We start from the raw sequence: 23,696 nt of genomic DNA on the forward strand, positions 1-23,696 counted from the left end.
TCCCAACTTAGTTCAGACTAGGTTTTCTCTAGTGCCAGTGAGCGTCAACATTTTTTCAGGCTTATCGGCCATTTGTATCTCATTTTTTGAGAACTATTTTACTAGCTCAGTTATTGATGGTGCCGTTTGAGTTCTTGTTGCTTTCTGAGTCCTTCACATAGTCTAGGCATTTACTGTCTGTCATACGTACAGCTGGAAAAGAGGCTCTCTGATGCTGTGGGCTCGTTATTCAGTCAGCTGGTTCCTTGGCTGCACAGAAGCCTTTTTAGTTCCATGAGGTCCCATTTGTTGGCCCTTATTCCCTGAGCAATTGGAGTTCTTTTTGAAAAGCCCTTGAAATGGTTTCCCTAACTTTTTTCCCTCAGAGTTTCAGGTGCTATATTAAGGTCATTGACCCATTTGCATTTTTTTTTTTTTTTGTACAGACTGAGAGATAGGGATCTAGCTAGTTTCATTCTTATATACATGTGGCAATCCAGCTTTCCCAGCACCATGTTGAGGAGGCTGCCTGCCTTCCTTGGCTACACCAGCTAATGTCACTTGTCCCTCAATTACTGTCTGTAATATTATGCTGTTTTATTTTGCTTCTAGCACTCATTGCAATTTAAATGATCACGTCTTCTTATTTGTCTTACATGCTAAATACAGACCCACGAGAGTGCCAGCTTTCCATGTTTCCCCAGGGCTAAACACTCAGCCTGGAATCCCAACTGAGCACTGGACAGGTGCTCAGTCCAAAGCCCTCTTCTCTCCTCCTCTCTTCCCTTGACCTTCTTCTTCCTCTTTCCTTCCTCCCCTCCCCCTTCCTCCCCTCCTCCTCTCCCTCCTTTTCTCGCCTCTCCTTCATGATGGGAATCTTATTTAGTTGCCAAGGCTAACCTCAGATCCCTAGGCTCAAGAGGTCTTTGTGTCTGAACCTTTCACGTAGCTGAGGCAACAGGCATGCACTACTAACTTGTCTCTTGAACAAACATGGACTTCTTGAACCAACAGGACACTTTATAGAAAAACAAACAAATAAACATAACCCAAATCCATTATTTGTGTTCCCCCTTTATTGTTTTTCGAGACAGGGTTTCTCTGTGTAACATCCCGGGCTGTCCTGGAACTCACTTTGCAGGCCAGGTTGGCCTTGAACTCACAAAGATCTGCCTGCCTCTGCCTCCTGAGTGCGCCACCACCACCCAGCATATTTTTTCCTAACTTCTTTTTGTTTAAGTGGAAAATTTCAATTCACAGAAAAGATGAAAGAGATGTATATGCATCTATATTTATCTGTGATCCTGGAAGGAGATGGCTTTATGCTAAATTGCTAAATTTTGCCAAACTTTATGCCCTCCTTTCTTTATAAATATCTCTCTACATGTAAGATCACGCCCCCTTCCTCCCCAACCATCTGAGAGTAGAATCCTGACAGTCCGATTTCACCCCGAGGACTTTACTGTGCATCTCCTGAGAATAGGGACTTTTGGTATTACCTAATGAAAAGCAATGCTGATATCACAGTAACCCCACCAGACGGCCTAGACACAGTCTCCGTCGCTCTAGGGACCCCCTTCAGAGTCCTGTCTCAGTGCAGGTCACAAGACACCAGCGTTTGGCTTTGCCAGTCCCCTCTAATCTAGGACAACCCTTCACATCATTCTAGTTCATTCTAGTTATCTTAAAAGAATAGTCCAAGGATGATATATGCTAATAGCACTGTGGTAAAGAAGTTAATCTACTTTTTCTTTCTCTGTTGTTAATAACAAAATAAAAATGAGAATAAAATAAAAAATAAAAGTGAATTCATTTTTCTACTTGTTTTAAAATTTCAGGTTTGTTGATTATCAACTGTTAAAATATATTTTCAATGGTACTTTGTAAAATATTTTTAAATGGTTCCAACGTGAACACCACTCTCAAAGGTGTACTCAGTTTCACTCTCATGCCAGAACATGCACTGTGTCCACACACTCTCTGCAGTGGCCTTCCCCATTACTTTTTGACATCCTTTCTGCTTCATCTTTATGAAAGGTGTCTGTGCACATACAAATGTCTATTTGTGAACCACACACACATGCATCATTGTATTAGCGGATGTAGTTTTATATTTGAAATGCCTATTACTGTCCCTTGTTTCTTGTGAAGGGATGCCTACCATACAGGAGACATGGTAGGAAATCCCCTTCATTCTTCTAGGACCCACAGCGAACGGTTCCCAGACTTGGATTCAGGCACAAGGTAGAGAGGGAGGAAGGCAGGACTCTAGTGGTCTTGGCTCCTAGGACCTGGTGCAACTTTACGTTGTCTTTCTTCAACAAAGCACAGCGAGGATGGGAATGGCCTCTTCAAAGGCCGTCTTTCAAGTGATTAGTGTAAAACCCGACACATCCTTGAAACCACAGCTATCGGAGATATTCCATAGACACCCCAAGCCTGAAGTCAGCCTGGGGGTGACATCTGAAAGCACAGGCTCTTACAGATGCTTATGTGTGACTGGAAATAGCCACAGAAACTCACTTCCCCTCTAATCTCAGGACAGTTACCCCAGGGAGGAGGAGGTGGGGCGCTCTTCACACCCTCCCAGCCTTTCACCTGAAGGCCACAGCTTCCTTCTCTGGGGATGTTCAGAGTCAGAGCCTAAACTAAAATGCCCTGAAAAATAACCCACTATTTCCAGAGGCAGAGAGAGAGAGAGAGACAGAGACAGAGACAGAGACAGAGACGGGGAGAGAGCACTCAGAAGACAGACAAGGAGGCAAAGGTTTCAACGTTGCAGGTAAAGTTAAGTGTAAACCAAGGTCTTACATTTAAAGTCACTTTTTATATTTATTTATTTGTGTAGAGGTGTGTACATCAGAAGACGATTTGCAGGTGTTTGTTATCTTTCACCGTGTAGGTCTCAGGGATTGAACTCAGGTCCTCAGACTTGGCAGCAAGCACACTTCTACTCACTGAGAAACCTTGCAGATGCTGAGCTCTCTCACAGACCGAGAAAGGACAATGATCTAGCTCAGTGGTTCTCAACCTATGGGTCGAGACGCGGGGGCGGGGGGGGGGGGAATCGAACGTCCCTTTCATACGGGTCACATATCAGATATCCTGCACATCAGATATTTACATTACAATTTATAACAGTAGCAAAATTGCAGTTATGAAATAGCAATGAAAATACTTTTATGGTTGAGGGTCATCACAACATGAGGAACTGTATTAAAGGGTCACAGCATTGGGAAGGTTGAGAACCACAGATCTAGCTTTTTCTGCTGTGGGAGTGGTTTGGGGATAGGGTCTCATGTAGCACAGGTGGGCCAGGAGCTAGATGAAGTCCAGGATGACCTTGAACTCGTGATGCCCCTGCCCTACTACTGGAGAGGCTGGGGTGACTAGCTTGTGTGCCATCACCCTAGGTTTAGAATGCGATCAAGGATTAAATGCAAAGACTCTGGTGTAGCAGATGGTACTGGCCTGCTGAACTACAGCACCTCTTGCACTTTTATGTTCGAAGGAACTGGAAGAAATCTAGGTTTGCCTCTTGGGATGATTTTCATTTAACCCCTGAAACCAAGCATATTCGGCTGAGATCCAAAGCTTAAGTGTTTTAGGCACCTTGAGAGCCCTGAACAGCAAGAAGGATCCAGGAAAGATGGCCGCACACTGATGCCTTAGGAACAAAACCCATGAGCTGCAGAACCTTGGAAAACACACAGGAAGCCATACTGCATTTTAATTTTTCCACGGCTATGTCTTACACTTCATCTGATCTTCATTCTCTTCTAATAATCCTATGCTATTATTCCACAAATAAAACAATGGGCACAGTAGAGTGTTAGAAAACACAGACATCTGGAGGTGGTGGCGCACGCCTTTAATCCCAGCACTCGGGAGGCAGATCTCTTGTGAGTTCGAGGCCAGCCTGGTCTACAGAGAGAGTTCCAGGACAGCCAGGGTTACATTGAGAAACCCTGCCGTGAAAAACCAAAACCTAAAACAAACAAACAAGTAAAAAGTGCAAATAAACAGGAACATCCACTGTTTTCCTGCTCTTTAGCATTTTACCACTGCTGACACTTCAGCACGTCCCTCGGGTCCTCCCTGCTCGTTATTGCTCCTCATCGTGCCCTGTCCCATCATCACTTCCCACCTAATACGCAGACCATTTTGAGTTTTTCCCAATTCTCCCATCGTGCCCTCTGTAACTGCTTAGTTCAACCCAGTCATCGTCACAGCCCTTGTTACTGCTTCTACAGCCCTTGCATCCCGTTTAATCTGGTCAGACCCATTTCTATGTCACTGTTTTACTGAGGAAATCAGGCTGTTTGTTTTACAGAATGTCTCTAGATTTGTTTTGTTGCTTTTTCACGGTGTTAATATCAAAAGCATTAAAGGGATCAAATTATAAACTGGAGGTGATGTGTATTTCACGAACATTTATACCATAAGATACCCAATGACAGTTAACCCACTAGGGGTGAAGCGTAATCAGTCAATGCCTGAGTTAGCGTGATGGCAGTCAGATCCTCCGAGCGTCACTGAAGGTGAGTGCAGGTTCTCATACACCCTTGACCAAAGAATGGTCTCCTCTCCCAGGGACGGGAGTCCTCTTAGAATGAGATGTGGACCAGTGAGGGGAGAAGGGGACAGCTGTCCAGATCTAGCCAGCCAGACCAGGTGAATCAACCCCGATGAGCAGCGGGGGACAGAGGCTGAAGCCAGACCACCCTCATATCAGACTCTGTGCTTTAGTGTACAGATCTGACTTTTCCCTTGTGACTGAAGGGGTCAAGGAGGAAGAGAGGAAGTAGAGGGAGGATGTGCACTGTTGGTGGCCCTGGTTTCATACTGGTGTTCACTAATCATTCACCATAACGGTTTTGAATTTAAAAATTTAAAAATTTCATTTATTTATTTTTGTGTGTGTGTTTCTCATGTTTGTACTGGGAACTAATTAACATTGTTTAATAATAATTCTTAACATTAATGGTCTCAACCACCCAATAAAGAGACACAAACTAACATATGGATCAGAAAACAGGATCCATCTTTTTGTTGCCTCTAAGGAACACACCCCATGATCAACAGTAGACACTACCTTAGATGATAAGGATGGAAAAGGATGTCCTAAGCAAACTGGACCAGGAAGCAAACAGGCATGGCCATTCTAGTATCTGACAAAACTGAATTCAAACCAAACCTAATCAGAAGAGATAAGGAGGGTCACTTAGTATTCATTAATGTGAAAATCCAACAACAGGACATTACAATCCTAAGCATATATGTACTAAACACAGGGACATCCAATTCCCTAAGAGAAACACTGTTAGACTTGGGACTGCAGACTGATCTAAGCACAGCAATAGTGGGTGATTTCTCATCAATAGACGTATCATTTGGGAAAAGGTTAGACCCTAGGGGTCAAATAACATCATAACAAATGGGCCTAAGAGACACCCACAGAACAGTCTACCCAAACAGTAAGGATCACATGTTCTGTTCAGCAGCCCATGGGACTATCTCCAAAGTAGAATCATAAAAACACATTTTAAAAAAATCGATCTTATACAAAGCTGGAAAATAAGAGAAATGGATGAACTTCTAGCTATATACAGCCTACCAAAGTTAAACTTAGATGAAATAAATACTCTAAACAGACCCATAATGCCCTGTGATATTGAAGCAGTAATTAAGGATCTCCAAAGCAAAACAATTCTGGGCCCAGACTGATTCAGTGCAGAATTCTACCAGATCTTCAAAGAACTAATACTCCTCAAACTTCCAGAACATGGAAAAGGAAGGGACACTTTCAAATCCCTTTTATGAAGCCATCATCACCCTGATACCAAAACCAGACAAGACTCAACAAAAAACAAAATTATAGACCAATATCTCTGATGAACATGGACACAAAAACTCTGGAAAATACTTGCAAATTGAATTCAAGAACACATCAAAAAGATTATCAATCATGAGATCAAGTAGTATTCCTCCCACAGATGTAGAAATGTTTGACGTATGTAAATCACTCAGTATAATCCACCACCTCAACAGACTAAAGGATAAAAACCACATGATCATCTCATTAGATGCAGACAAGGCCATTAACAAAATCCAACACCCCTTCATGGTAAAAGTCTTGGAGAGAATATAAGCACAGGGAACATGTCTCGGCATAATACAGGTAATATACAGGGAACCCACAGCCAACATCATCCTAAACAGAAAAACTCAAAGCATTTCCAGTAAAATCAGGAGTAAAACAAGGATGTCCACTGCCTCTCCCCTGCTTACTCTGTGTTCTAATAGTTGGTCTACTTGAAGTCTCAGAGCAATAAGACAAATGAAAGAGATAATAGAGAAACAAGTAAGGAAGGGGGAGTCAAAGCACCTGTACTTTCAGGAGACAGGACTCTACCTCATCCTAAATATTGGTGGGCCATGCCTGTCATCTTTCTGTCATCTTACTTGCAAGGCGCAGTTCAGTTTGCAGGTCTCCTTGCAGATGCAAGAGACACAAAGACTACCCCCAGACAGTCTGAAGAACTCAGTAAGAAAGAATGCCACCCAAACAGAGTAGGCCCTTGAGGCTAGCTAGCAACTCATTTCCTTGTCTTTTAGCAACGTTCCTCCCTTCTCTACGCTTCTCTTTCAGAAGTGAGCAAAACAACTACAGCAGAGAATTTATGACATCAGAAGGAGCTCCTTAGACACATCCTTTTCTCTCCCTCTTCAAGGCCGCTGAGGACTGAACCCAGGCCTTGCACCTGCTGGGCACACGCTCTACTTCCGATCCCTGAAGTGACCCACACACATTCCATTCTGACCTGCGCTGCTCAGCACGGCCCCACACACAAGTGTAGTCACTGTGTGCATGATTCTGCTCTGTTCCACTCAGCTCTGCTGCTAATGCTGCCTTCAGGGATGATGTTATCACTATCACTTGTGGGAAGAATAATCTATCATTTGGTTTTGTATACAAAGAATAATTTTAAAAAAAAAATCAATGGAACAAAAAGATGGCTTAGAAATAAAAAGGGAACATGAGTAGTAGTGATATTTACTACCAGCTTTTATAAAGAAAAGTAAGATTAAAGAGTGGCTATTTAACAAGGTGGAAGCCTGCAAATGTGACCTCCATCTTTTTTAGATTTTTCTCTAAACTTGGGAATCTTTCATTGGCTACAGCCCAGCATTTCTCCTCACCCTCGGGCCAACGTTTCGGCCTGGTTGGGAACGGCTGTCAGTACTTCTCTTTGCTGCCAGTCAGTCAAAAAATGTGCTCATGTTGGAGGCTTGGCTCCAACCCACCTAGGGTGCCGAAAGCATTAACGTTTTCACACCCAGGCTTCCCCAGGCTGTGCGTGGAAGTCCATCTCAGTCAGTAAAGAGCACAGGACCACTTGAAAGTAGCCCAACATCAGAGAGACTTTCAACATATTTCAGAAGTCTATGGCAAAGTGATGAATTTTACTATGTGCACCAAGTTAATGGGGACCAAAGGAACACATTTGGGGTAACAGGAAACGAAGAGTGCCAGTACATAATAGCACATAATTGCTCCAATCCTCAAAACAAAACAAAGCGATCTTTTATGTGGCCTGGGGATTTGGTTAAGAACTAAAACACACAATGCTTGGCATTAACCAATTAGTGCATGGACGTCTGTGCTCCTAACAACTGAAATCACTCTTTTTAAATTGACAACCACACATCACTCCCTGCTTGGATATGATACATTTTATTTAAAAATTCCTGAATTAATTTCCTGGCTCACTGCATGCCTGTCTGACCAAGATTGCAAGGTGTTCATATGTAAGAAGGCCGTCTTTCAAAGGCTTTCTGTGTTTATGACTGCACACCCACCAGAAATGCCGGGAACGCCCTTACAAAAGAGCCGAAACCTGCAGCAGACTGGGGACATTCCAAGTTTTGAATGGAATGTGAATCCATTAAGATTATTAGGTAACTTCATTGATATCCTCGAACTTGTGCCAGATGTTCAAACTGCCAAAGAAGAGACGGAACGAAACCAGGCTCCAGGACCCCAACTTTGGGTATTTTTGTATGGAAATTGTGTTTTCTTGTGACTCGCTGCAAAATCACACCATGCCTTCCCTGTTTAATTGCAATCTCAGTTTTCAGGAAGCAAAGAGAAATAAGATACATAATTTAAGTTTCTTTTCCATTGGGCTTTTCGCCTGCACAGCCCTGCACTTTCACTGGCAAGGTAGAACAGGCAATGACAGAGTGAGAAAGCCGTTCTAAGAAGTGCTGGATTAAATGAAGTGCCACTACATCGTGAGTGACTCACCCATCCACTCAGGAGTGATTACTCGGCAGCCACGAAGCCACGCTAATTGGACAGTGGCTTATTGCCAGCTCCTGTTGACATGACCTACAATTCCCTGGCTGCCAGCCACCCTGTCTCTTTATCACACCCTTTTTTTTTTGTAATCTGGTTGGGAAGTAAAATAATTTTTAAAAACTCTCTCAAGTGCTATTTAACTTCTTATCATGAATTAAAAGTTTAATTAAATACTCTGTTAGAGGCCTGGGTCCTATGATTAAATATGACAAAATAATAGTTATGATTACTGATCAAGTGAGGAACTTTATAGCTCTGAACTTTGTCTTCAAAGCTATTATTAACTTTAATTGAAACAGCTAAGAGTCTCCATTGTAGGAGAAAGAAAGAAATATAAGGGATATTTTGTTCATATACAAAAAAAGTTTAAAAATGAATGAATACACAAATTATTTTACAAAATCTGATTTGAACAACACTATGGTTGAAGGGCGTGTCAGAGATCCCTATCAAATGTTGATCACTGTGGTCATTTTATATCAAGGAAAACAAGTATAATGAAAAGAATCCTTTAAAATGCCTTTGAAATCAGGTCACTTAAAAATACTTTATATGGCTCTTGGTTTTTGGTATATTCAAGTCCTGCTACTATGCCAAAAGAGGAACATGTTTCTGAATGTTTCTTTAAATAGGGTGCACTGGCCTCAGGATTTAAAAAAAAAAAAAAAGCAACAGGTTTGAAAACAGCTTATGTGTCTCATTTAAAATTAGCTGTTGCTGTGGCTGTCCGCATTGGACTCTCCCTGCTGTTAGAAGCACCCTGCAGCCTCCAAAGAGAGCATCGTTACAGCCCGAGCTCCCTGCCCAGGGCCTTCCTTTCATTCACCCCGTTGAGACCAAGGCCCCAGTGTCAGGGCTGGAAGTCACCTTTGCCTTCCTATAAATACATTCTGCCTTTAGGCATTTCAGCATTATCAGCCCTCGGTTCCAGCACCTGAAAACTTCCTACTTGCCTGTAAGTAGTTGCCTGGAATATTTTGACTTCTTATTTATTTGCCTTTTTATTTTTTTTCATCTCCTGCCAAGTCTCACTAATGCAACTTGGAAAATTGCAACACAGCTTTTAATGAGGATTCTGAGCTAAGAGCCATCTCACCAGAGAAGACTGTTCTCTCCTTTTATGGGAATAATAACACCTACTGTTTCTATAGCACCAGCCTTCCAAGAAGTCGAGCATATCACGTTTCATTAATCTGAATGGCAACCTGCCTGTCAAGCTGGGATCTAGCGTTGCTCCTCTCTGCATACTCCTATTGAAACTGGGGTCATTAAATGAAATTATTTTCTCAGGACTATAAACCTTGAAATAGTTAAGGACTCATGATCTGTCTGCATCTTGCATACTCTGTCTATGCTCTAGGTTGTTGCCTCTCCACTGCCCTCTGGGCTCTTCGGCTACCACCTCCTATGAACATGTAAGACATCTTCTTACAACTAGGGGTGCTGACACAGATGAGTTGCAGCCTGGCAGGGGTGCCTTTTCTGGAGGTTTATGGTTCTTTCCTTTCCTAACAGCTTGTCTCCCATTTCCATGATCTTTTCCTGCGTCCCAATCCAAGCATCTCCTCAATTCCTGGCCAGCAACACTACTTCTCTCTCCTTCCAGCACCAACCTAGAAAATTTCAAGGACCAGAGGCCTATAACACGGGGTTACATCTCACAGATCACCCAGGTCCACTCCACCACTCAGATAAGTCAAATCAGTCCCTTGCTCAGTAGACCCTATCTCCTGTGCACTCAAGGGCATCTGTTCTGTTTCCATGAGAATCAATCAAGTTTTCCTTTCCTTCCAGAAATTTTCCATTAGCTTAAGTACTGGAATTGGTTAGCTCTACTGTAGTAACCAATCAAACATCAGTTCTTTCTTCCTTTCTTTTTGCCTTCCCTCTTCCCTTCCTGTTCTTTGAAACTCTCTATTGCCAAGGCTGGGCTCAAATGCTTTTCAGTTTTACAGGGGCCACAAGTCTGCTTCAACATGCCTAACTTAAAACACTAGATTTTGTTTGTTTGTTTAGTTGTTTTTTTTTTTTTTTTTTTTAAGACATGGTTTCTCTGTGTAGTGCTCACTGTCCTGGAGCTCACTCTGTACATCAGGCTGGCCTTGAGGTATGCCTGCCTCTGCCTCCCGACTGCTGGGATTAAAGTTGTGCTCCACCACCGCCTGGCTTAAAACACTAGATTTTAACAGCTTAACACGGAAGTCTGTTTCTTAGTCATGTCAGAATGTGATGTGGTGAAACAGAGAGGCTCCCTTTTGCAGAGGGCGACTGTTAATGCAGGACTCACATCTGGTCAAGGTGCTTTGGGTAGGTGACAAGAGAATGCACAGCTTTAAATGGGACACCCAAGCCAACTCCTCAAGGCTCAAGGGACACAGAGCAAGAGGGAGCAGAAAGAACATAAGTGCCAGAGGATGAGGACACATGCCAGAAGATGTTGCCATCCAGATACAATGTGGCCAATGGATAACTGCACAAGATCGAACCCTCCAACATTTCATGGAGACTAGAGGAGGTTTTCCGAGGCCCCACCCCGTCCTGAGAAGCTAAGGACTGCTAATGGTTGTGGCTGCGGTAGAGTGGGTAAGTATCAATTTCTTATAGGTATAGCCATTGGGGGATTTGTTCTGTTCAAGGGAAAGGAAGAGGGATGGCAGAGGGTAATGAGGGTCACCGTAATTAGAACACATTGTATATACATACGAAATTGTAAAAAACCGAAGCGATTTGAGCCATATGGCTGTCCTTCAACCGTGACTCAGGGATTTGGGCTTCAGCTTTACGAAGTTCTTGGACACCAGCTAAACTGATGGGGCAAGTCAAGAAGGACTCAGGCCACTGTTAACAGTCTCAGACCAGAAGTGACAAGGCCACTGGCTTCATGCCACTGGCTACACTTAGTGACATGGCCTACTTGACTACCAGTGGAGCCTTTCTTTGTGCGTCCAGGAAAGGAAGAAAAGCGGGTGTGGTAAACACTAGTACTGTTTGCTGTGGTGTGCAAGCATGCTGGAGTCTTTTCCTACTTAACAGAAAAACTATTTCCCTCCAGCTACTGGCCTAGGTCTCTGCTCACTATAATCTGAGCAGCCTTACAGGCAGCTGAAACTGGGCCTTCTGTTCTGTGGAACAGAGGTGGGTCGGTTTTCTGCTCCTACTGCATCTGCCCGCCAAGTGCTCAATGAAGTTCCAAGCAGCTTCTACACTGCTGAGTGGCCTTTAATACTCTGATTTTCAAGTTTATAACTCCAGGCTAGACTTTGCCCATGAATATACATACATACACACACACATACATACATACATACATACATTTTATATATGAATAAACAAAACTGGGCATTAAACACTCTACTTGGATGTGAACAGGCATCTCAAACTCCACACATACACACAGGGCTCCCAGTCCTGCTCAACCCTCTGCATCCGCAAACTTACTCCCCAGTCTTGACTCATCTCAGTTAATGGTAACATGGTTCTTCCATTATCTTTGGAGCTAACCATTTCTCATTTCCTCCTCTCCACTCCTTCATCCAGCTTGTAAGGACATCCTGTAAGCTCTGTCTTCAGAACAGCCCCGGATGTGACACTGACCTCCCTCCGTGCCATTATCAGGGTCCTCACTTAGCACATGCTAAGATACCCCGTGAGGGGGTGGAAACTATAGAAGGCAAGACCTAGTGGGAGGAAGGATGTCACTGGGGTGGCTTCCTGGAGGATGTATATGGCTTGGTTCTTTGTCTACTCTCCTTCCTGGCCATTAGGAGGCAACCAACTCTACTCCACTGTGCCCTTCTGGCATGGTGCTCTGTGCTACCTCAGGCCTAGAAACTACACAACTAAGTGATGATGGACTGCTATGGTGAACCAAAAGAATTCTTCTGCCTTGAAGTTGTTCTTCTCAGGTACTTTTTTCCAGTGACAGAAAGCTGAATAACACACGGGTGACACAGGGACTATGGGGACAAAAGTCACTGTTTAGGGCCAGAAGCAACAAGATGGATACTATAGCCAATTCACTCGTAACTAGTCCAGCCATACAGGTCAAGCATACTTTCACTGGACGTCTGTGGCTGCAGTCAGGGTCTTTTCACTCTGAACAGATGTGAGTGATGGCATGGAGAGAAGCATTTGTATCAAGGGTTTGATTGGAGAAGAAACTTCAGGTTTTGTAACACTTATTTATAACTTGGCTTTCTTTACCTTTTGCTGGACAGGTATTATATTATGATAAATAATTTAAGGGCTTCAGATTTTCTGAGATTCTTAAAAGTAAGAACTTGGCTCAGAGAGATTAAGTAGACCAGGATTCAAGTTATAATTGGGAACAGGCTGGGGCTTAGGGAAGGATGAGGTAGGGCTAACATAGTCACTGAGCAAAGACTCACTACATAAAGTAAGATTTTAATTTGTGTATGTATTTCAATATCTTATTTTTGGAAATGAGCAACACACACACACACACACACACACACACACACATGAAACGGCTCTCAAATAGAAAACACTAATAAATAAACAATGAGCATCACTTCCTGAGACTACTTTGAATTACTTGAAGTTCTGTCAACAGTTCCAGAGAATTCTAGAGTTGGAATAAGTAAGGAAGGTGTTCTTGTTCCCATCTGGAGAAGGAAGACTTGCATCTGACAAATGGCCTGCTGCAGGATGGGCTGGATTTAAAGCCTTCACATTTATGATCTCAGTTAATCCTAGTGACAGCCCACTGATTGCTACTCCTCCATTTAGTTCATTGCTCTGTCTTCTCTTGTTACCTGCTACCTAACAGTCCACTCCCTGACTTGACCCTGGTCACTTCATCTTTGAATGGTTTATTCTTTTCCTTCTCACACGACTGTACAAGAAATGAGAATGGAGCTGTCTATGATGATTATGAAAGGATGCCTAGGTGAAGCTATTTCAAACTGATACGGTTCATCAGCTGGCCATTCTGCTCTGTGCAGGCAGTCACAAACATCGTCTAGCAAGGGACTAGAATCTGGTGTCTCTTCAATCTCACACATCTTGCTTTTAGCGCTGCGGACTGAACATGCTAGGCAAGTGCTCCACCACTGAGCTGCAGCTCCATCCCCTTCTGTCTGTTTCTTTCATGTTAGATTTGGACGAGTTCCGGTGGTGCGGATGATCATCCACCACTCCCTACTGTTTTACATATAACTACAGACTCAAGAACGTCTTCGTTGTGTTTCTGAAGGCATCTAGGTTTGCGATCCTGGAACTTAGTGGTAGTTGGAATCTTTAACTCCTTATGTTTTGGGTCTCTGATGTCTCGTGAGACTGCTGTGAAGAAGCTGCCAAGTGGGGGAAGGAATCCTGGACCTCGTTCACGAGGAGGTGGATGGGAGCTGTGCCTCTGCAGGTTGTACAGTGCACAGCTTGCAAATGGCTGCCCGTGGCTCTGGAGTTGCACACCACGCTGGTGCTACACAGAGAATACTCTGTCCCACGCGCAAAGCCCAGGGGTGCTCAGCATTATCCCCAGTTCTGAAAAGATGGGGACTCAGAATGATTGAGGAATCATAAACCATTTGAAGAGTGATCAATTTAATGTGAAGCCATTGGGAAGCCCATCTTCTGGGTACCCCTGCTTCTCAAACCACTGTCACCTCTGCACAGAGTAAGCCCAGTTATTCATGTCCCCAAATGACAGTACCAAAATGACTGAATTCACCAAAGCAGCTAAGAAACCTGAGCAGGGGATATTTTCAATACCAATGAGAAAAGCAAATTTACACTTCTTAGAATCTCACTGCATTGATGGTGAGAAGTGCTGGTTGCTTTTTTTTTTTCCTAAGCAAGGAAGGTCCTGTGAAATCTTTCACCGTTTTATTCTCAGGGGAAATCTAATGATCCATTTGAAAGAGAGAAGAAATAGCAGTGATTCAAATCCTACACAGAGGACTGCATCAGACTGAGGCTGAACTATTCAAAACCCGAAGTTTAAGTGAACTAGAAACTAGGAGGGCCTGGGCCCCAGGTGAGGCTCGCTTCCTCCCTTAAAGAAGCACGCTCACTTTGTGTTTGTACTCCTGAGGCTTCAAGTGTATCAAACAGAAACCGATGATGCTACAAGCCAACATGCGGGTGATGTGGACATCAATGTGGCCTAGTGCACATGTTACTTCCACCTCTTTCTTTGCCATTAAAAAATAAGTCAATAAACCTCCTGAAACAACCACACAAACACACCAAGTTACTGTACCTCTTCAGGCAAGCTGACCACCAAGTCATCTTTCGTCTGTCCAACCAGGGCTTGCCAGAAGTATTCACTGCAAGCCGCCAGCACCGCCCGGTGGGCTCGGAACTCCTTCCTCTCCACAATCAGAGTCACATCACAGAGAATGTCCTTTTTCCGTTGGTCATTGAGGCCGAGGAGGATGTTGGCACAGTGGACTGTGGACTCATACACATACATGGGGGAGTCAGGCTTCTCATCCACAGACATGCCGTTCAAACCCTGGAGGAAAGAAAGGCTGGGTCAGTACCCCACAAGTGATAGAGAAGGTAAGGAGGGTCATCAGAGCTCCTAGGTCCCCCAGCCAGGAGCCTGGCAGAGGGGAGCAGGGTTGCTAAGCAGCACAGTCATTCCGGGTTGGCACAACAAAGTCAGAAACATCTGGAAGCTGCTACGTATTGCTTCCCTTCCACTTACTGCCTCTCTTTACCCTGCGTCTTTTAGTGGAACAGCTCAACACTGGGTAGTTTTGATTTCATTAGGAGGCTAAAATGGAACTTGTGTATATAAACAATCTAATTACTGAGATTTGTGTTAAAAGGGAACAAATAATTTTTGAAGTATTTGAAATGCTGTTTTGATGAAGTACACGTAAGTTCCTAAGTTGAAATTTGGCAAAGATGTTAAGTAGACTAACTATTAAATCCTGAGATATGATTCAACGAACGCACTGGACTGTATGTGCACTAAAGTGTAGTTATGTGCTTCCATCTGCCCTTCACCCTGCATGGCAGAGTGTGAGCAATACAACATGGCAGTCATTCCTGTCTGGGATATGGAATGATGCTGTCATTATCTCAGAGGACCCAATGAACATCTTCAAGGAAACATTACTGCAATAGGAACCATGAGAAAAGATACATTCAAAGTAAGATTTACAAAGACTCCTTTGCTTTAAAAAGTACCCAGGGAGTAATTTTACAATGCACTGTCCACAAAGGTTGAACCAAAGGTTAAGGCTTCAGTAATGCTTATTACCAGCATACATCCCAGTGGCAAGCCCTTCTCTCTTCTGTCTTTATTTTCACGTTTGAAAACAGCTTTAGTATATGATGCTGCAATATTTGGAGTATATGCAATTGCCATTTGACATCTGTCTGCAACTGGGAAGCCATCGACACAATCAAGGTGAACATACCATCATCACTCAAAGTCTGCGGTAGCCCTTCCCCCTCTCAGTAGCCCTGCAGCCACTGCTCAGCTTTCTGACATCTGTTTACCTCTTCTAGAGTTATTGTTAGATGGAGTACTGTTGATTCTGTCTGAATTATCTTACTCAGAACCATTGTTTTGTCATCTCCGATTGCTGCTGGATATATCAAAGGTTTGTTCCTCCTTACATTCTGTTGGTAAGAATGTAAACTAGTGCAGCCATTATGGAAACCAGCATGGAGGTGTGTCAAAAAGCTAAACCTAGACTACTCATATGATACAGATGTACAACTCTTAGGTATACACCTAAAGGAGCTGAAGTTGGCAAGCTGCTGAGGTACTTGCACATCTGTATTTATTGGAGCACTACTCAAACCGCCAGGAAATGGAAAGAAACAGCCTAGATACCAACACATAGACTAATGAATACAGAAAACGTGGGGCACATACACAACAGAGCTTTATTCTGCTTTAAAGAAGAATGTCATATTATTAGCAGGAAAATGTGTGGAACTGGAAAGTGAAATTAGCCAGACTTGGAAAGACAAATGTTGCAAGTTTTCTCTTATGTGCAAAATCTAGATTTAAATATGAAATTAGAAAGGGTCTATATTAAAAGAGAACAGGAGAAAATAATAGGGAAAGATAAAATTTTCTTTCATATGCAAAACCTAGAGTTACACACACACACACACACACACACACACCCCAGCAAGAAGGAGGGACAGGTGAGGGTAGTGGATCAAACATGAGCAAAGTATACGATCTGTATCTATGAAAATACCATCATGGTAGGGAGGGGGGTTTAAGTGAGGGGAACGATGGGAAGGTAGGGCAGAGGAGGCAGGAATAACTAACACTAAGGATTTTTGAAAAGGTCATATGGAAATCTACTATTTCATAAGCTTCCTAAATTTATAAGTGTATAAACATGTTTAACTGGAGGTATCCCACATGGGAGACTATGCTCCTCCCAGAAGCCACAAGATGCCAAGTAAAAATCCCAGTAGTGTCCCAGACACCCCTAAAACAATATAGGATATTACTACTGGTTTTGACTGTTCACCAGAACTTGATGGTAAAACCTTATTGTTGAAGATATCATATATATTTGTCACAAGACATGACAAAATCAAGTTGGTACTGACCAGGAAGTTTTCTCCCAGCTGGCTAGCTTTCCTAGTACTGGAAGGTGCTATGTATGCCGCTGGGAGAAAAATGTCATCAATAATCTGTGAACCCTGCAAATTACAATAACTGGCATGACGAGATACTCCCATGGGTGCAGTAGTGGCACTAACATTATGGGAGTAACCAACCACTTCGTGATTGAATTTAAGGCTTTTTGTTCAGGAGGAAACAAATGCCTGATACTGTAAAATTTGGCCACGAACCTATGGTTAGAGAACTCCTAGGCCCAGAGGTGAACCTACTACTATCATCCTGCTAAACGGACTATCTTCTACCTCCTTGTTTCTCTACCCATAGATCAGTGAAGCTCTCAAACCTCATCAGAGAAGTTTCTTTGTGCAGTGAGTGGTGGCTTAATGCAGAAACTTACGGCTGGTCAAAGTACAGAGACTAGAGGTCACAGAATGCTCAGAACAAATGAGAGAACTATGTTAAACCCCTCTCAAAGGTTCTGGGATGATGATGAAGAGGGACAGAAAGATTCTAAGAGACAGAAGTTGGGGAGAATTGGAGCAAACCAGTGTATTGGCAGGACTCGGTAGGACTGACACACTCATGAACTTACAGCAGAATTGGTTGTCTGCACGGTATCAAGTCAATCAACATTCTAGCACAGAGGGAGAAATGGTTCATGAGCCCCGACCCAGAAATGAGGCGCTATGGGCAGCTGATCACTTCTTGAGTAGGGTGAGTCAATTTTCTTTAAGTGTGTGGCCTCTGGTAAGTCCACTGGAAGTTCCTGTAGATGACCACACAGTATGAGTAAAGGGGCAGCACAAATTGAATTGGATGGGAGAGAGAGAGAGAGAGAGAGAGAGAGACAGAGACAGAGAGAGACAGAGACAGAGAGAGACAGAGAGACAGAGAGAGACAGAGGGAGGACACATGGTTCGGGAGGTAGAAATGGTTCTGGGAGGAGTTAGGGACAAGAGTTGGAGTGAATATGATAAAGATATATTGCATAAAATGATCAAATAATAAAAATATTAAAAACTAAATATCATAGGCAAAATCCATTATTTTGCATGCCAACTAAAAATTAATAAAAAGAAAAGTTTGTTATGTCATTGCTGTGTATTTACTGTGTGGATCTAGTCTCAGTTTTAAGCCATTCACATCCACTGCTGGATATCTGGATTGTTTCCAGTTTGGGGCTACTATAATTAAGGCTGCTGGGAACATCGTTGCTTAAGATGTCATACGGACAGGCACTTGAATTCCTCCCAGGAAGGATCCACGAGGGTGGATGGATCACAGGGCTTGTACAGTTCACGTTTTTAAGAAACTGCCATTGTTTCCTCACACAACTGTGCCATCTTACCTTTCCCTAGAAGTATATGAGCACTGGTTCTTGACATCCTTGCCAACAGTTGGCATGGCCAATCTTTGCAACCCTGAGCATCCTTGTAGCTTCACTGTGATGCCACCCTGTGGTTCTGATTTGCCTCCTGTAATGGCTAAAGATGCTGAGCACTTACTTCCAAGTGCTTATTTCTCATTGCCTATTCAGATACTTTGCCTGTTTCAGTTTTTAAAATTAATTCTTAGCCGGGCGGTGGTGGTGCACGCCTTTAATCCCAGCACTCAGGAGGCAGAGCCAGGCGGATCTCTGTGAGTTCGAGGCCAGCCTGGTCTCCAAAGCGAGTTCCAGGGGCGCAAAGCTACACAGAGAAACCCTGTCTCGAAAAACCAAAAAAAAAAAAAAAAATTAATTCTTGAGGCAGGGTCTTGCTTTAGCCCAGGCTAGCTTTCAACTCTCGATCCTTCTACCTCTGCCTGCCTCATGAGTGCTGGGAATATACATGACACCATGTTAGACACTTCCCGTTTCAAATCAGGTTGTCTGTTTCTTCCTGTGGACTTCAGAGAGTTCTTACTGCTCTCAACAGTCCTCTATGTGACAGGTTAATATTTTCCTCCACTCGTCCATTGCTTGTCTTCTTCTCGTAATATTTATTCTTAAAGTTTTCACTTGATAAAACCAATTATGTAACTTTCAAGAAATATATTGTGCTTCTGGTGTCAAATCTAAAATAAATTTTTAGTGCTGTATGAGTATTAATATATTTTCACAGGTTTATACCTAAGCATTCAAATATCATTTTAAAGTATCACCTGTTGATATTTCATTGCTAACAAGTGCTTTTTTCTTTTCAGTGCTGCAGATCAAACTCAGGGCCTCTTGCTAGAATTCTAGGCAAATATTCCACCACTAAGCGACCTCGAAGAAACGATTTTGTATAATGATTCTGTATCTTGAAACCTCACCTAAATCGCTTCTTAGTTCTCATAGGCCTTTCCTGAAGCTTCTGTGACATTTCTACAGTGAAGATAATGTTGTCTGTAAATAAGAACGGTAACCCCTTTCTAATCTGGATGCTGTATGTAGTTTTCTTCCTGACCATGTGACCAGTGCCTCTAGTGTAACACTGAGCAGAAGCGATGAGAATCAAATCCCTCGCCTTGCTGATGTTAAGGGGGAAACATCTCCTATTTCACCAGGATGTTGGCAACAGGTGTTTCACAGATGCTCCTGCTGTGGCCATGAGGCTTCTTTCCACTCCACATCTTTTCACTTGCATTGCTTCAGTTAGGAATCTGCCCTCAGAATCCCAGCCCTGGGGAGGCTGAGGCAACGCCACAAATTTGAGGCTAGCCTAGTCCACACAGCAAGAACCTTCAGAGAGAAAGGAGGGGAGAGAGTGGGGGAGAGTAGAGGAGAGAGGGGAGGGAAAGGAAGGAGGGGAGAGAGTGGAGGAGAGGGGAGGGAGTGGTCCAGCACCTTGTTTTGTTCCTTTTTTCTCCTATTTAAGGTTTTCTCTTTATCACGCCTTTCCCTGTGGACCTATGTGACTGTGATGAGCACTGGTGCCGTCTCCTTCCAGTGTTTTGGGTCTGTGGGCTCGGAGCCTTCATATCTGAAGACACTTCAGACATCATCTTCCCGTGCTTCTGCCAAATAGCTTTGCTGTTTCCTCCTCTACCCTTCTTAAGATGGCCCAAGACTTGCCAGGGAGACACTGTCTACCAGTTCAGAAATGTCCCACTCATTTGAAAGCGTTTTGTTCTTTTTTCTCTATTTCTTACACTCCAGCCTGGGTGGTCTCCATTTCAGTAGTGTCTTCTGCCAAGGCTATTCTGTCATTAATCCTTATCAAAGGTAATATAATTTTTATCTCACTACCGTGATCTTAGATATTGATAAGTAAATCTAACATGGATCTTTTAAAAATATCTTCCATGTCTCTCCTTAAGATTTTTAATCTTTTGTCTGACTTAACATGAACAAAACCACAATCACTATTGCAAGGTGTTTGGTATTTGCACTGGTTCTGGTTCAGATCCTTCTGCACAGTCCTCATTTCTTCGCATTATTGAACATACTTGACTGCATACCAGACACTGTCTGTGAAATTTTGGACTCAATTTTGTTGACGGTGGATATTTTGCTTTATGACATATAATTCTGAGCTTTGTTGCAAGACGCAGATAAGGTTCTTGGGAGCAGTTGGAACTTTTCAGGTTTTGCATTTGGGATTGTGTGAAAAGCGGCATTTAGTCTGGGGCTCCTTAGTCTCCACTATGTATTCACAACACATGTGAGCACTGTGCTCCGTGTCTGCTTAAATCTGGGTCTTTCGGTCCGGCTCTGAAGAACAGGCAACAGCCCTAGCCTTCCTGAACTCTAAGTTCCTTCTGACTGTTCTGGGCAAGCCTTTGCCCATTGTCGAGATGTCTCTGCAGCCTCAGCACTGAGATTACAAGCATGTGCCCCCTTGCTTGGCTTTTTGGGTAGTTGTTACGTCTCTTCCACATTCCAGCTTTTGCTCCTTTGACCTGCGGAGTGCTTGGATTACAGGGATGCAACACCACACCTAATCTCACACAGTGCTGGGGACCAAGTGCATGCTAGACAAGCACTTTCCAACTGCACCCCACCTTCAGCCCATCACAGAGCTGTGTCACATACGTTCAGCGGGGCAAACTCAGGTCCTATCGCTTGCATGGTAAGCACACTGTCAACTGAGCTATTTGCCTAGGCATCTAGTATATTGAAAAGCATTATTTCATGTATTTTATTTTATTTTTTTATTATTTTTTTATTTGAAAATGTTTTAGCCCAGGCTGGCCTCGAACTCGTGATCCTCCTGCCTCTGCCTCCTTCAGCAAATCCTACCGGCATGCACCACCGCAACTGGCATGTATTTTATTTTTAATAGTTGTTCAGGTTTTTGCTCAATTTTTAGAAGAAAAAATCCTGAATTTATTTTTAAAAACTGTTCTACACGTGTTAATGGTGTGTGTGTGTGTGTGTGTGTGTGTGTGTGTGTGTGTGTGTGTATGTGTGTGCATGTACCACAGTGCACATGCAGAGATCAGAGGATAACTTACAGGTGTCAGTCCTTTTCCTCTACCATATGAGCTCCAAGATCGAATCTGGTGTTGCCTTTACCCCCCCCCCCCCCTCCAGCCATCTCTGTGACACTCTGGATTTACTGGTTATAACTTCTCTAGTACTTTACAAGCAATAACATATCACATTGCTAACAACACAGTGTAAACTACACTCTGCTACAAATGAGCTTTTACAAAAAGTCTTTTGAGGAATATTAGTTCTTTGGCATTCAAATAAAAAAAAATGAAGTATTTGTAAAGTTGATTATTCATAATCCACTAAAAAATAAAATCAGAAGAATAACATTATAACTGACACACCAGTTGAAACAATCCTAAGTCATGGAATAAAATCAAGGTCTCTGATGTCTGTTTAACACTAGGAAATTGCTGGTAAATTCTTTACTCTCTAGTAAAGAACACAAGTGTTTTCTACTGCCTTCCTTTTAAAAAGATTTATTTTATTTTTAATTATGTATATGTGTGTATGTCTGCATGTGGTATCCTGGCTAGTTTTACGTCAACTTGACACAAGCTCGAGTCATCTGAAAGGAGGGAACCTCAATTGAGGGAATGCTTCCATAAGAACCAGCTGTAGGGCATTTTCTTAATAGTGATCAACCCAGCCCACTGTGGGCGGGGCCATCCCTGGGCTGGTGACCTTGTTCTATAAGAAAGCAGACTGAGGAAGCCATGAGGAGCAAGCCAGTAATCAGCACTCCTCCATGGTCTCTGCATCAGCTCCAGACTCCAGGGACTTGTCCTGTTTGATGATGGACTACAGTGTGGAAGTGGAAGCCTTTCCTCCCCAACTTGCTTTTTGGTCACGGTGTTTCATCACAGCAATGGAAACCCTAACTAAGACATGTGGTTATATGAGTGTAAGTGCAGGTACCCACAGAGGCAAGGGGAGGGCACTGGATCTCCTGGAGCTAGAGTAACAGGCAGTTAGGAACCACTGATGTGGGTGCTGGGAACCAAACTCAGGTCCTCTGCAAGGGCAGCAAGTGTTCTTAGCCCCTGAGCCATCCTTCCAGCTTCTCTACTGTCTTCTAATTAGCTTCATTTCCTTGGAATGTGTCTAGGTTTTTCTTATCTACCATATCAAGTCTCAACCCTGCTTTCTTTTCTCTGTTCTCAAATTACTACCTTTGGTCCTATTACATCCTTTTTTTTTTTTCTATTAGTCCACACAAAGTACTGAGTTTAAAAATTAGAACAGGTTATATGTAGCAGGCAACACTCAAAACCTGGCTGAGCAACTAATGTTCTAGGAAACAGGTGACACACTAAATTCACCAGAAAGGGACTTATAAAGGGCACCTCACTTACTTACGGGTAATCGATATCACTGTGACTATATGGACTCAGGAGCTTTCTATGCAGAATACAAAGCCATCAACTGAGTGAAATATGAAATGGAAGAAGATACAGAGAGGAATGAAGTGAGTTGCACTGGAAAGAGCAGTGGCCTCTGCTTCAGCCACGGCATTGACCTGCTCTGTGGATTTGGACAAACAACTTCTCTTTGTCTGCACCTGATTCCAGCTTTAAAAAAATGTAAACCATGGACCACCAGTTCAGCTGTGATCTTGCGAATCTAAAATCTTATGGCAGTTCAGGAGGCTATAAGGGAAATAGACCTAAGTCAGTGGTTCTTAACCTGTGGGTCGTGACCCCTTTGCTAAACATCTATCTGCAAAACTATTTTCATTACACTTCATAACAGTAGCAAAATTACAGTTATGAAGTAGCAACGAAAATAATTTTATGGTTGGGGTCACTACAACATGAGGAGCTGTGTTAATGGGTCCTAGCATTGGGAAGGTTGAGGACCACTGTCCTAAGTGATGGTAGAGTGGGATATTACCTTTTAGTTGAGAGAAACTATCTTTCTTTGGCCCTCTGAAGACAATTTGTGAATATAATTTTATTGTAGAAGTTGCATCAAATAAACACCTGTCTCAGGAGAGCTGGTTATAGGAAATGAAATAGACAATGCACAAAGGTTTCTGGAGGGATGGGGGAAGAAGCAGGATTTGTCTCCTGCTCTGCAGATCCCAAATTAGGAAGATCTGCCAGGATGCACCATGCTACTCCTAGGAAGGGCAACAACTTTCTTGAAGTAAAGTTCTTTTAGGAACTGGGAACTCAAGTGCAGAGGACACGTGGTGGGTGCAGCATGGAGACAGGATGCTGCTAGTGGCTTCAGCCCTTAGCCTGCTCTGGGAATGTCATCTGAGCAAGCAAACATGAACTAAGGGACATATGTCACCGGGGATATCCAGCCCAGGTTCCGCTGGGGCCTGAGTGGAGTCCTAATCACTTTGAAGAGGACAAATCACACCCAACCAGGAA

The 23,696-nt window shown here is 43.1% G+C and overlaps 1 protein-coding gene across 2 annotated transcripts in view; it reads right to left on the reverse strand.

The window, feature by feature from the left end:
• Bach2 (BTB domain and CNC homolog 2) overlaps nucleotides 1-23,696 on the reverse strand; it is a 343,391-nt gene that overhangs the window by 66,302 nt on the left and 253,393 nt on the right. For both annotated transcript variants that reach the window (XM_052716038.1, XM_052716039.1), the window contains one exon: nucleotides 14,568-14,822. In XM_052716038.1, coding sequence (XP_052571998.1) covers nucleotides 14,568-14,822 — 255 coding nt within the window. The remainder of the gene's footprint in view (nucleotides 1-14,567; nucleotides 14,823-23,696) is intronic.

The sequence above is a fragment of the Peromyscus californicus genome, unplaced genomic scaffold (assembly GCF_007827085.1).
Source record: "Peromyscus californicus insignis strain IS unplaced genomic scaffold, ASM782708v3 Scaffold_5__1_contigs__length_169319896, whole genome shotgun sequence".
NCBI lineage: Eukaryota > Metazoa > Chordata > Mammalia > Rodentia > Cricetidae > Peromyscus > Peromyscus californicus.